Source organism: Drosophila subpulchrella, chromosome 2R (genome assembly GCF_014743375.2).
Source record: "Drosophila subpulchrella strain 33 F10 #4 breed RU33 chromosome 2R, RU_Dsub_v1.1 Primary Assembly, whole genome shotgun sequence".
Taxonomy (NCBI): domain Eukaryota; kingdom Metazoa; phylum Arthropoda; class Insecta; order Diptera; family Drosophilidae; genus Drosophila; species Drosophila subpulchrella.
In genome coordinates, this window is record NC_050611.1 from 22,064,917 (window position 1) to 22,076,347 (window position 11,431).

The following is an 11,431-nucleotide window of genomic DNA, read 5'->3' on the forward strand; positions in this document are numbered from 1 at the left end:
ATAATAGTCTTGGACTATAGAATTGTTTATACGTAAAAGACGAATGTATTAGTTCGCTTTGCAAGCGTTACAACACCTTTGGTATCTAAAACAGAATTAATTATTTATATTACAGCATTCAATTGCTTTGAATAAACATGCCCAAACAAGAAAGTGATGGAAACACGTTGCGCAGAGCAATTAAAATTTTCCATTTCATTCAACCGAAAGCCCAAAAAGTTGTACTTTTTAAAATGTTATATTTTTCTTTCCTTTCGCTTATTTGTTTATTTGAAGTTTAACAAAACAAGAGGATGGATGAAAAGGAAAGCAAAAACCGAGCGTTTGTATTGACTGTGATTTTTTCTACAAAAAAGCACCACCCCAGTGAATTAAGTTAATCATAAGCATGGCAACCCAATCTCAGTCTAACTTCAAGCTGTCGAAAAGGAAAAAAATTAAACCGCCTGTCACTTGCAATTATTTTGCCCACAGGCAAGATATCCGATTCAGTTTCACCCGGAAGTGGAGAAATTAACCTAACTGATCAACCGTTGCTTAAGCTGCAAGCGAAGAAATCGAATTCGTTCTTTGATTATTAATAGTCAACTTCATGTATTGTTACGAGTAATTAATTAAGGTGGCCACTGTACGACCACAATCAAAATGTACATGTAGTTAAGGGGGAAAAGAAACTAAATGTGGAATTAGGTGGCCACAACCAAATTCTGGACCGCCTCTGATTCTTACTTACATAGAGCTAAAAAACCAAAATATCCAAAGTTATATTTTTATAACACTTTTTTTACTTAGTGCACATAATGAAATATAATATTATTTTTACACAATGCAATTTTACACTCATCGGAAACTTTGAGTGTCACAAAAAGGAAACCCAATCAATATCGGAAATTCATATTCAACCTTTTTGCTTGCAAGACTCAACACAAAACCAAGCCCCAAAAAACTTTTCAAGATTATATTTGATTTCCTGCCATTCGAAAGTATAGTCATTGGGGTAAGCTTGTAAATTCTATTAACGTAGTTTGCTAGTGTCTGGTCATGTCTTTCCAACATTTAAAGTTGCTCGAAAAAGGACCTGATTGTTACCAAATATACTTCAGATTTGTGCGAAACTTCAAATTTATTTTTGTATACAAATAATCAATATTCAATTGTCAAGCAAATCCTAACTCACACATTAGCATATCTTAAAACGTCCAGGTCAAATTTTTGTCAAGAGCATGAGTACCTGTTTGGAACGGTTTTTTTGCCCAAATAAACCTGTTTGCAGCTCTGGCAGAAGGGCCACTTTCTATTATCCTGGAGGTGGGTCTTACTCTGGCTACTGGCTTTGCAACAAACACCAGGGCTGGGGCGTCAAAAAGACGGCAAAACGAACTTCCCAGTATTTTTTGGGTAAAAAGCATCCTGAGGGGCAGCTAGTCTACGAGGGTCACTGGCATCAGGGCAGGAGGCAGGGAGTCGGATCAATGCTTCGTAAGCGAGGCACTGATGTACAGCTGATATATTCTGGAAGATGGTACGATGACATGAAATGTGGAGAGGGCAAGCAATTCTATCCCGACGGTTGTGTCTACTTCGGAAAATGGCTAAGAAACCGTCGACATGGACTGGGTATCCAATGGTACAATGATGGCAGTATCTATGCGGGCGAGTGGGAGACTGATTTCCGTCATGGTCTGGGCATCATGTTCTACGGTTCGTATTAGATAATAATTTAACTGATACTTCCCCCATACAACTTTTTTGAAAAAACAGCTAATGGTAATCGCTACGAGGGACACTTTGCACGCGGATATAAAAATGGTGAGGGTGTCTTCTATCATATGCACACGGGTCAAATCCAAAAAGGAATGTGGGACAATGATAACGTAAAGACGTCGGTGATGCAGGATGATCCTAAAATTCGATGTAATGTGGCAGTAACTCCGTATCCGATTCCACGAAACTATCTTAAATACCCCAACGAAATAATGCGAGAACTCTTTCAGAGATACAAAGACCTTAGCGATAAGCCCCATCGTAGATTCAATGACAAAGTCAGTCTTGACTTCATACATCATCACCGACATTACGCCTCCTTTGAAGAGCGCTTCGCGTCGCCAACAATTGTGGATCTATATCCCAGTGCTGAGTTCGCATGTACTTGCAAGTGTGAACAGATTGCGCGAAATGAAACCAATGTTAGTCAGATCTAGTTAGTTAACCTTTGGTTTCGCACAATTGATTTAAAAATTTGACGGAATACTAAAAATAAAATTGTGTGGTGGAATTGTACAATTTTTTATATATTTGCTGTAATGTTTTATAACAACCCTAGCCAGCAAGTAAGCGCTTTATATAAATTGCTTATTAATTATTAAAAGTGTATTTACTTGCCATATACATTGACTGAGTTGTCCTTTCCATGCTAACAAAATTCGCTACTTTAGAACTTTAAGCCGACAGAGTGAGGCTTTTTTTTAATGGCAGCTAAAATACCTGCGTATCCCCATCACCATCCAAAAAAAACGGACTTGCCACGCCCAAGACGAGCCACCCACCCACCATCCCCAAAAACGACACCCACGTTTTCTACTTAATGATAAAAGAAAGGACATTAGCGGGCCTCGGCACATCTCCACATTTTGAGCGTCTTTCAAGTGAAAAGCAAAGAATTAAAAAAAATTAACAAAAAAGGTCGGAAAAGAAAAGCAACGGAAAAAAAGGAAGCAACAAAAAATGGGGACGCGCACAATGAAAGAAAAGAAAAAGATTTCGAACCACCTCCCAATGCACGCTCTACGTAATACTCCTCCTGCTAGCTCTCCATTTATCAAGTTCCTTTTATTTTGGTGCGCGGGCGTAGTTAAAAATTAATAAATGAAATTAATGCCGGCGACACTTTGCAAGGCATTGGCCAGTAACGGAAGTTGAAGATGTTGCCAAGGTTTTCCTTTGACTTGCCTCTGTTTACATCAAAAACATTTTCATTTGAAATATTAAGCGCCTAAAAGTCGATAATGCTTTTTTCTTGCCAGTGACAGCTGCGTCGCATGAATTTAATTAGAGCCAGCTGAATATCACCAACACTTTTTTGGAGACCCAACGCAATTAACTGCCCACTCCCACAACGTAAGTAAAAACTTTTAAGGGAAAAAAAATCTCTGTGAATTCATCTTTGTCGCTGCTGGTGATTAATCACAAGCAAGAGGAGGCCAACAAGAAATAGCACTGCGCTCCCTGACCCATTGAACAGGTGTAATGGTGGCACAAAGTGTATATATATGCGCCCTTTAAACTGTCCCCCCGGAGCCGTAAGGCGGTGACTACACGTTTTAAAAAGTTTAAGCCTAATATGCAAAGCCAGAAACAGGCTTGGTAGCGGATTAAAAAGTTTTGCCAGCTCCACCAAAACCAACCACGAGAGGGAAATGGAGTTAGTCATTAAGCGTTCCCAGGGAAGTGTGGCATGTTGAAAAATTGAATACACTTACCTTTAACAAGTAAAACGTATATACTACTATAACATACTTTCTACACTATACAAAACTTACTATACTAATCTACATTACAAATAAATATAAAAAACTAAATAAAGTTGGAAAATGAAAATACAAGTAAATATTTTTGTTACTTATATTATCAAACCATTCCACAAGTAAAAACAACTTTCACTGATAATACCTTACAAATTAGTCATGCCTTGATTCATGGTACTTTCTAGGAGATAAACTTCCCAAAATGCTACCTTCTGGGTTCCGCGACGCTAAAGGAGGCTCAAATATAGATGGACCAAGACCTAATGATGGTAATCGTGACGGATATGTTATCGGATTTATGACAGTCCTTCCAGGCGGGAACATTTCATCAAAGGTAGCAGTGGCTAGGATTTCATTCGCCACATCTAAAAACTTTTTAGAAAGACCTTGTTCCAAGCCTGGCACAATTTCGTTGAGGTACAATTCCTGATTATTGTTGATAAGGCTATTTCCAACGTCTCCCAGAATCCGATCGCCATTGAACAGGTTCTCTAAGTTCAATTTGAAGTCCTTAAAATCAATTCGCATGGTCATCTTGGTGAACTTTACGTAGTCTTTACCATTACGCAGATAGCGAGAGCCCCGCATTTTAACAGATGCTTTAGCATTTTCTGATTTAGAAATAAAAGGTTAGGTGTTCGTTCTTATGTGTACAATTACAACATACCACAATATCCCTGCATGTTTCCCTTTCCTTTTATATCTAGGAGTAGCAGGTTAAGATGGAGCGAGTACTTTCCTCTAAAGTCGATACGCGGAAGTGTAATCCAAAGATCATAAGAAATATCCAACGGTTTGGCGCTTTATACAAAAGATTATAAACTTAGAAGTGAAAATTGTATAAATGATAATACTTAGGTACATAAGGCGGTCAATGATAAAGTTACTTCCTCCATTGGCCTCGAGATCCGTAAACACAGCTTGAAACTGACTACTCCGACCCAATTCGATATTATCTAGTGACAATGGCTCCAATGGAGGTGTTTTATAGCCATCCCCTAGATTTCCGTGAACTAACAGTGGCCTTATTTGGTAGACAGCATTGATGATACAGCGCTCCAATTGAGGATCATCGCGGGCACATGGTCTGATTGTGGACGCTATCAGAAATGTTATTAATGTCATGTTTGCACTCATTTTTTTTAGGACTTTCACACAATAAAGCCTTTATAGCAGATATACACTTACGCAACTTTGCACAAATGAAGGGACTCAGCACCAATATCCAGGCCAGCAACAAGACAAAGCCGTTGCAACACCAATAGGGAAGCATTTTTAGGGTGTTTTTTAACAAATAGTTCTGCGGTTCGGATAAACCGTAGTTGTTGCGCTTAAGCGATCGACTAACGATACGTCAGACAGCAGATAGTGCTTTTGATTGAATTAAGCAAGCTTAACTAAAGTCTCTCTCTCTCTCGCGACATTCGCGTAGCTTTTTACAAGCAGCTCGGACTTACTGGCACACAAGGCGAAGACATAGTTATATATATTGGAAATTAAGAAGCGTACGCCCGTTGACGCCGCTCAGGGGCACGTGAGTTGTCGCTTTGCATGTAAAGTTAAATTTATGTAGTTTTAAGTGAATTAAAACAATGCTGAATATGCGCCTGTAATATTGAGTAACAAATTCAAGTAAATCAGCTGCGGAAATTTGAATAATAAATTTGGTTACCCTCCTCAAGGGGCCAAACTTGGCGCTTAAGTTGTTAGATATGCACAAGGATGTCACTAAACTAGATAAAGAATAACATCAACACCAATCAGGGAAAACAAAATGTCTATATTTTTTGATGCAAATTCTTTATTTACTAACGAAGCAAACAAGCGAACCACAAAAATAACCCAAGGCTATGGTTTTTATCCCCTCACCAACTGTGAAACCAAAAAGAAAAGACTTCACAAATTATTGGATGAAAAATAAAAAAGAAAAGTTTAACATAATAAGCAGAGTGTTTTGTTCAATATATTTCGATTAGCGTTCCTAAAATCATCCCTTACCTTTTGTTATTAAACTCCAAAACATCTTGATATAAATTAAAAGAAAGAAAAACAACAAAAAAAACTGTTCGTTTTAATTTAGCAATCCAATAGCCGTTGTACTTAGACACACTGACCTCTGACACTCAGTTTACGTCAAATGAGGCTGCAAGGCTAAAACTTATGCTCAAAAGAAAGTGAATGGGATGAAGAAAATCTTTTCTTTTATTATTATATAAACGAATGTGTTATAGTTATAAAAGAACCACTCAGTTAAATCAAAAGTTGACCGATCATAAAACCTGCAACGCATTTAAATGATGGCTATGAGGCCCCACCAACCCCCAGGTCTTACCAACAACTTTTTATTTATGCCGTTTTTAAGAAGATAGAATCACACACCACCATCAAATTTGTAACAAATTACATTTGATGCGTGTAATAAAAATCCCGCACAGCTGGCGAAACGAAAATTCTTCCTTCCATCAATAGGCGTTCACACCGCATTTTGGCCTAATTAAGTTTTCAAGTGCAATAAAATGATGGCTGGACTCTAACTCAGAATGTCGAAGGTAAGAAAAGGAAAGGCAAGGGGGAGGCAAACGCCTATTGCGTGCGGACATCAAATTTTTGCTGAAGTACATAAAACACGAGTTAAAAACTTAAATGGATTTACCACAACATGACGAGAAACGTTCATGATGATGAACACACACATACACGAACACGTTTACCTGAGTTGTTAAAATGTCTTTTCTTTTCAGAATTAGTTAGAAGGAATACTTATTTGTATACACAACCATATTCGTTTTAAAGCACCAACATTCCTGATATAATCTTTGATTTAAAGCATTGTTTGTTATTTAAAATTGGACACATTTTTTTTTGTTCTTTTTGTACTTTCATTTTTTTAACAAGGCTTAGGGTTATGCGTCAACACCAGCTCCAACTCGGTGATGAGCCATCTAAATAACGCCTTGCTAATAGAAATGTCCTGAAATTTTACTTAAATTTACATTTGAAACAGAGATCGGGTATCTGATAGTGTAAGCACTTGTTTTAGCGTTTTTTCTGGTTTACTTGTTAAAATACCACCTTTAAGACCTTCATGAAGAAATCCAGCTACATCAGCATCTTTGACTCCTAGATTTTTTTTCATTTTATCAGATATTTCGCAAAATTCAATTTTTAACAAGAGATAACGCTAAGTCGAGTGCGTCAAATATCAGATACTCGTTAATAAGCTAACCAACTTCAAAATAAATATACCTTCGAGTAAAGGCGAAGAAACATAGATTTCTCATTGTACCCGTTACCTGTAGAGTAAAGGGTATACTCGGTTCGTCGGAAAGTAGGCAACAGGTGGAAGGAATCGTTTGCGACCCCGTAAAGAATATATATTATTGACCAGGATCACTAGCCGAGTCTATCTAAACTAATCTAAACCAATCTAAGCTTTAACATCTAGAATGTTGGGACTTGGCATACAGATTCTTCAGCTTCCTGCGCAGCGCAAGTTTGTTTCAGCAGGGTGCCACGCCCACTCTAACGCCCACAAACCGCCCAAAACTGTGGCTTCTACAGTTTTCATGCTAGAATAAAAATTTTAACCGAAATGTATTGTTCTCATCAGTACCTATCGATTAACCCAAAAAAAAGTTGGCCACGCCCACTTGAACGCCCACAAGCCGCCCACAAACTTCAAAAAATTGTAAATATGAACGCGGATATCTCGGAAAATATCAAAGATAGAGAAAAGGGATTTCAGATTTAAATTCCGTAGACTTGAGCGCAGCGCAAGTTTGTTACGCGAATATGCCACGCCCACTCTAACGCCCACAACGCTTAAATCTGTCTACCGCCGGTAGGTGGCGCATTTCAATCTCGCTTTGCTGCTTGCATATCTCCATTTTCCTTTGGTCCCTTTAGCTGAGTAACGGGTAACTGATAGTCGAGGTACTCAACTATAGCGTTCTTCCTTGTTTATATTATCCATTCTCGTTCTTCTCTGTTCCTACACTTTTATCAAGCTCAAAAATGCAATATTTTTGAAGCAAGGCGCCATGTGTTCTTCCTCTTCATGAACATGAGTCGTAATTTTCCTGAGCTGGTAACACCAACATCGTCTTTCTCTTTGACCCCCATTCTGCATAGCAACAACCCCTCACCACTTTCTTCACAACTCCTTCCCCTTAAGATGAGACAGCATTTTTTCGGTCTGGCAACGCTTGATTCTTTTAATTCTGAGAAATTTTAAAATATTCTTTTAAAACATTGCATACTTTCGTAAACCAGGTTCAGCGCCTTTTATCTACGTGTGGCCGTTTTTGGTACTTAATTTTTGACGATAGAAATTATATGTGTAAGATGTAAAAATGTAAGTAGATGAAATGTAAGAAGTATACGTCACATATGGCTTGTGTCTTCGGAACAATTATGTTATTGGTTTGAGTTTATACTGAAATTCGGTATAATAATTCTGTATTTGGTATGTTTTGACTATTTAGGGTGCAGCCAACTGCTCGCATTTGTCAACAGAACAACAATTATAAAAAAATATATTAATTTTAATAGGGTGGTCGCAATTTCAGCTCGTTGTAATGTAAGTGGTGAATTGTCAACTGTGAAAGCGTTTCATATGCACATAAGTATATAAATTTGTTGTAATTTGAACAGGGGTAAGCACAGAACTGCGCAACAGGATGCAATTTTCGTCGCCTTCATGGAGCGGCATCCTATCATCTCGAAAAATTACCTTAAAGGCGACAAGCCAGCGGCGGAAGCAGCCTGGAAGAGACTGTCGAAGGAACTCAACAGTGTAGGTCCGCCTGTCAAGGAAGCCTGCGAATGGAAACGGGTAGGTGCTCCAAAAACCCTTTCACAATCCACCCTTTAATTAACTTGTCGACAGGTGTGGAAGGATTGGAAAACATGCATTCGAAAGAAGATTGCCAATAACCGGCTAGAGGACTCGAAGGCTAGCGGCAAAGGATCACTTTATCAAGATACTCTCACTCCTCTCGAGGACGCAGTAGCCGTTATTTGTGACTTGTACGACATGGCAGACACCATTGTCGAAGCCCGCCCCAAGGCCCAACACGAAATGTCTCAAGGCATTTCTTTGCGAAGCATAAAAACTGACCACGACGACGCCACGGTGACAGATAATGGTACGCGGACACATTGATGGTAGAAACATTCCTAATAAATTGTATTTTTCAGAAGAATATGACGAAGAGGAGGAAGAAGACTGCGTCAACCCCATCAATCTTAAGAGTTCAGGTGTTAGGTTAGAGCATCGCTTTAAATCGAACACTGCAAGAAGTACTCCTAAAAGAAGAAAGCAAGATGAAGAAAGTGTGCTGGAAATTGAGCAGGACAGCTCTCTTCCGGTCCTCATGGATATAGCAAAAGAACTTCGTGACTTAAATAGACAAACCCGCCTAAACGCTCAGCGATCTGAAGCTAATACAGAGGCATTATTAGCTCTGGGTTCACAGGTAACAGATTTAATGCAGCAGCAGTTGAAAGAGCGAAAGCGCTTGAACGCAATAATGGAGAAATTTGTCCTTAAAATGGAGTCTGCAGAATAGAGGCTTCACATACTTTTTATTAGACGTGAATAAAACTCCTTGCCAATCTAGCAGCATTATCCCTGGATTTAATAAGATGTGTGGGCGAAGGGTATGGATATAAGTTGAAAGATACAACCACGGCTCAAAATAATAGTTTTTTTTATTTAAATTGGTTTTCTTCCAAATTACGCAAATATTAATAACAATAGTCAATTGTACTATTCAATGGGTCAATTGACCCAAGGTTAATCCGACCACTTCTCTAACGTTCGCTCCAAGCATTTCTTGTTTGTCAAAATTGACGGTCGACAGCATTAAGGTTTGGAAGCCCTACTGAGGAGGGTCCTTACAGAGTTTAATTCTCTTAAAAATAAAACTAAATTTACTGTTGACTTTGCAAAGGCTGTCTGTTCAACATACATAGTTAAGCTCATTGAGATAGTTCCTGGTGTAAAGTCGCTCAATGACAGTAATTTGGGTAGAAATTTTGTGGATCAAATTATAGTTGGCGCAGTAGAATTTATGGCCTTTTTACCCATATTTCAGTCCTCCACAATGTATAATATTTAGTGCTTAACCGCCTATGAAACCTTAAAGTGGAACCATTTCCCGCCTAAGTTTATCTCCGTCAAATTTGAGCCTTAACAATAAAATTGTTACTTACCACTTTCGCCATATTAAGAACGCGATCAGGATAAAATTTGCGTCCACGATAAATAGATGATGATGATGCACGATGGTTGATGATATTCATCGGCTCCAGGCGGTTGCAGGAGTTCTCGCAATCCGCTGCTGCCTTTCTTTAACTCCAGCAATTTTTGGTTAAATAAATAAATGATTTCAAGACACTGTTCTATGTTTTATTATTTTTGATTGCGGTGAAGATCATAGCCCATCACAGGGCTAACTGAAAAACACAACCGATTCTTCGTTTAAAAGGTATTTAATAGAACTCCGCTGGTATTTTTATTTTCGACGTCCTAGGAAGCGTTAGCAGAAGCAGCACTGACTCAGACGTTGACTTCAACAGCCGTTCCTTGTCTATCTCTCACTTCAGTTGTATACACTCTTTCATACGAAATTTATTTTATCGGCCAACTAGTGGTGAGAGACTAGTTTGCGTAGAAACGGACAAACGGACGGGCAGACGGACATAGCTGGATTGACTCGTCTAGTGATGCTGATCAATAATATATATACTTTATTGGGTCAGAAACGTCTCATTCACTGCGTTGCAAGCTTCTGTCTGAAATCATTATACCCTCTGCAAGGGTATAAATATTAAATAAAAAGTGGGTGCTGGACGGGTTTTAGCGTTATGGGCGTTACAGTGGGCGGAGCACCCTGCTGAAACCCACTTGCGCTGCGCAAGAAGCTCAAGAATCTACATCCCAAATCCGAACTTTCCAGCTTTTATTGTTTCCGAGATCTCAGCGCTCATACGGACGGACAGACGGACGGACAAGGCTAGATCGACTCGGCTAGTGACCCTGATCAAGAATATATATATTTTATACTTTACAAGGTCGAAAACGCTTCATTCTACCTTTTTCTTACTTTTGGACGAATCTAGTATATGGTTTTACTCTTCGAGTATCGGGTATAAAAAATATTCGCCATGAAAACTTGGCAAAGAGACAAAGGGGTAATATTACAATGGAACAAAGACAACTGGGGAAAAAAGAAAACGCAACGATAATGGTGAAACAGGACCAATACTGGTAATCGGGCAAAAAAAAGTGTCCGAATAATATTTTTAATAGAGTCTTAGATCAGCGGAAAAAAGTGTCTATTGTTTTTTTTTAATATTTTGACAATTAAAAAAAATTATATTGCCACAACACAGTGTTATATTCCGACCACTGCTAAAACCAGATTCTTAAACGCGGACAAAGTCGTGGGGGAAGCTCGCTTTGGGATTTGAAATTTAGACGGGAAAACAGATACATACATATCTGCCAAATTATTCACAGAAAGCGAAGTCGCGCGGACCCTGCTGGTATACGTATATAAATTAAATAATTAATTAATCCGTGTGCCGGCTGGCCGTCCGTCTGTAGAGGGGGTGAAGCTGGCTGGCAGAACGTCTGTAGCAGGAGGTCGGTTGACCGTAGTTGTAGCTGGTAATATCAGCCGCTGTGTGTGTTGTAGTTGGCCGGTTGGCCTGCGTCATCAACAGTAAATATATGACGATTAGGTTGAGAGGGTAACTGCCCTCTTTTAGCCCGCTGGCCTAGAGACTCAGACTGGGTGTAATTTCAATAAATCAAATACGGCGATGGCCGGAGTTTCAATTCGTGAGCGTTAGCTCTTTATTCTTTCAAATCAAAATGAGAACTGAACTTAAAGCTAACA

The 11,431-nt window shown here is 38.9% G+C and overlaps 3 protein-coding genes across 4 annotated transcripts; 2 read left to right on the top strand and 1 right to left on the bottom strand.

The window, feature by feature from the left end:
• Positions 1-1,142: 1,142 nt before the first annotated feature.
• On the top strand, positions 1,143-2,388 carry LOC119550692 (MORN repeat-containing protein 3). Its single transcript, XM_037859557.1, has 2 exons — positions 1,143-1,701; positions 1,762-2,388. The coding sequence occupies exons 1-2, from the start codon at positions 1,224-1,226 to the stop codon at positions 2,199-2,201; spliced, it is 918 nt and encodes a 305-aa protein (XP_037715485.1). The 5' UTR covers positions 1,143-1,223; the 3' UTR covers positions 2,202-2,388.
• A 1,239-nt stretch (positions 2,389-3,627) lies between these two features.
• LOC119550560 (protein takeout) lies at positions 3,628-4,885 on the bottom strand. Its single transcript, XM_037859348.1, has 4 exons — positions 4,713-4,885; positions 4,387-4,624; positions 4,192-4,325; positions 3,628-4,135 (listed from the first exon to the last, which is right to left on the bottom strand). The coding sequence occupies exons 1-4, from the start codon at positions 4,795-4,797 to the stop codon at positions 3,678-3,680; spliced, it is 915 nt and encodes a 304-aa protein (XP_037715276.1). The 5' UTR covers positions 4,798-4,885; the 3' UTR covers positions 3,628-3,677.
• A 3,109-nt stretch (positions 4,886-7,994) lies between these two features.
• Positions 7,995-9,150, top strand: LOC119550426. Of its 2 annotated transcripts, none has more exons than XM_037859093.1 (4): positions 7,995-8,103; positions 8,178-8,358; positions 8,413-8,671; positions 8,724-9,150. In XM_037859093.1, coding segments are annotated over exons 1-4 (813 nt in total). In that variant the 5' UTR covers positions 7,995-8,101; the 3' UTR covers positions 9,095-9,150. The 2 variants fall into 2 exon arrangements, with proteins under 2 accessions (XP_037715021.1, XP_037715022.1); XM_037859094.1 differs by having other exon boundaries at positions 8,727-9,150.
• Positions 9,151-11,431: the final 2,281 nt, after the last annotated feature.

Bases quoted from the DNA above. Each gene is read 5' to 3' on its own strand.
- LOC119550692 (XM_037859557.1), top strand. From the start codon at position 1,224: ATGAGTACCTGTTTGGAACGGTTTTTTTGCCCAAATAAACCTGTTTGC. The intron at 1,702-1,761 runs GTTCGTATTAGA...TTGAAAAAACAG, and splicing joins TCTGGGCATCATGTTCTACG to CTAATGGTAATCGCTACGAG.
- LOC119550426 (XM_037859093.1), top strand. The intron at 8,359-8,412 runs GTAGGTGCTCCA...ACTTGTCGACAG, and splicing joins AAGCCTGCGAATGGAAACGG to GTGTGGAAGGATTGGAAAAC. The intron at 8,672-8,723 runs GTACGCGGACAC...TGTATTTTTCAG, and splicing joins CGCCACGGTGACAGATAATG to AAGAATATGACGAAGAGGAG.
- LOC119550560 (XM_037859348.1), bottom strand. From the start codon at position 4,797: ATGCTTCCCTATTGGTGTTGCAACGGCTTTGTCTTGTTGCTGGCCTGG. The intron at 4,326-4,386 runs GTACCTAAGTAT...TTTTGTATAAAG, and splicing joins TTTATCATTGACCGCCTTAT to CGCCAAACCGTTGGATATTT. The intron at 4,136-4,191 runs GTATGTTGTAAT...TTTCTAAATCAG, and splicing joins AAACATGCAGGGATATTGTG to AAAATGCTAAAGCATCTGTT.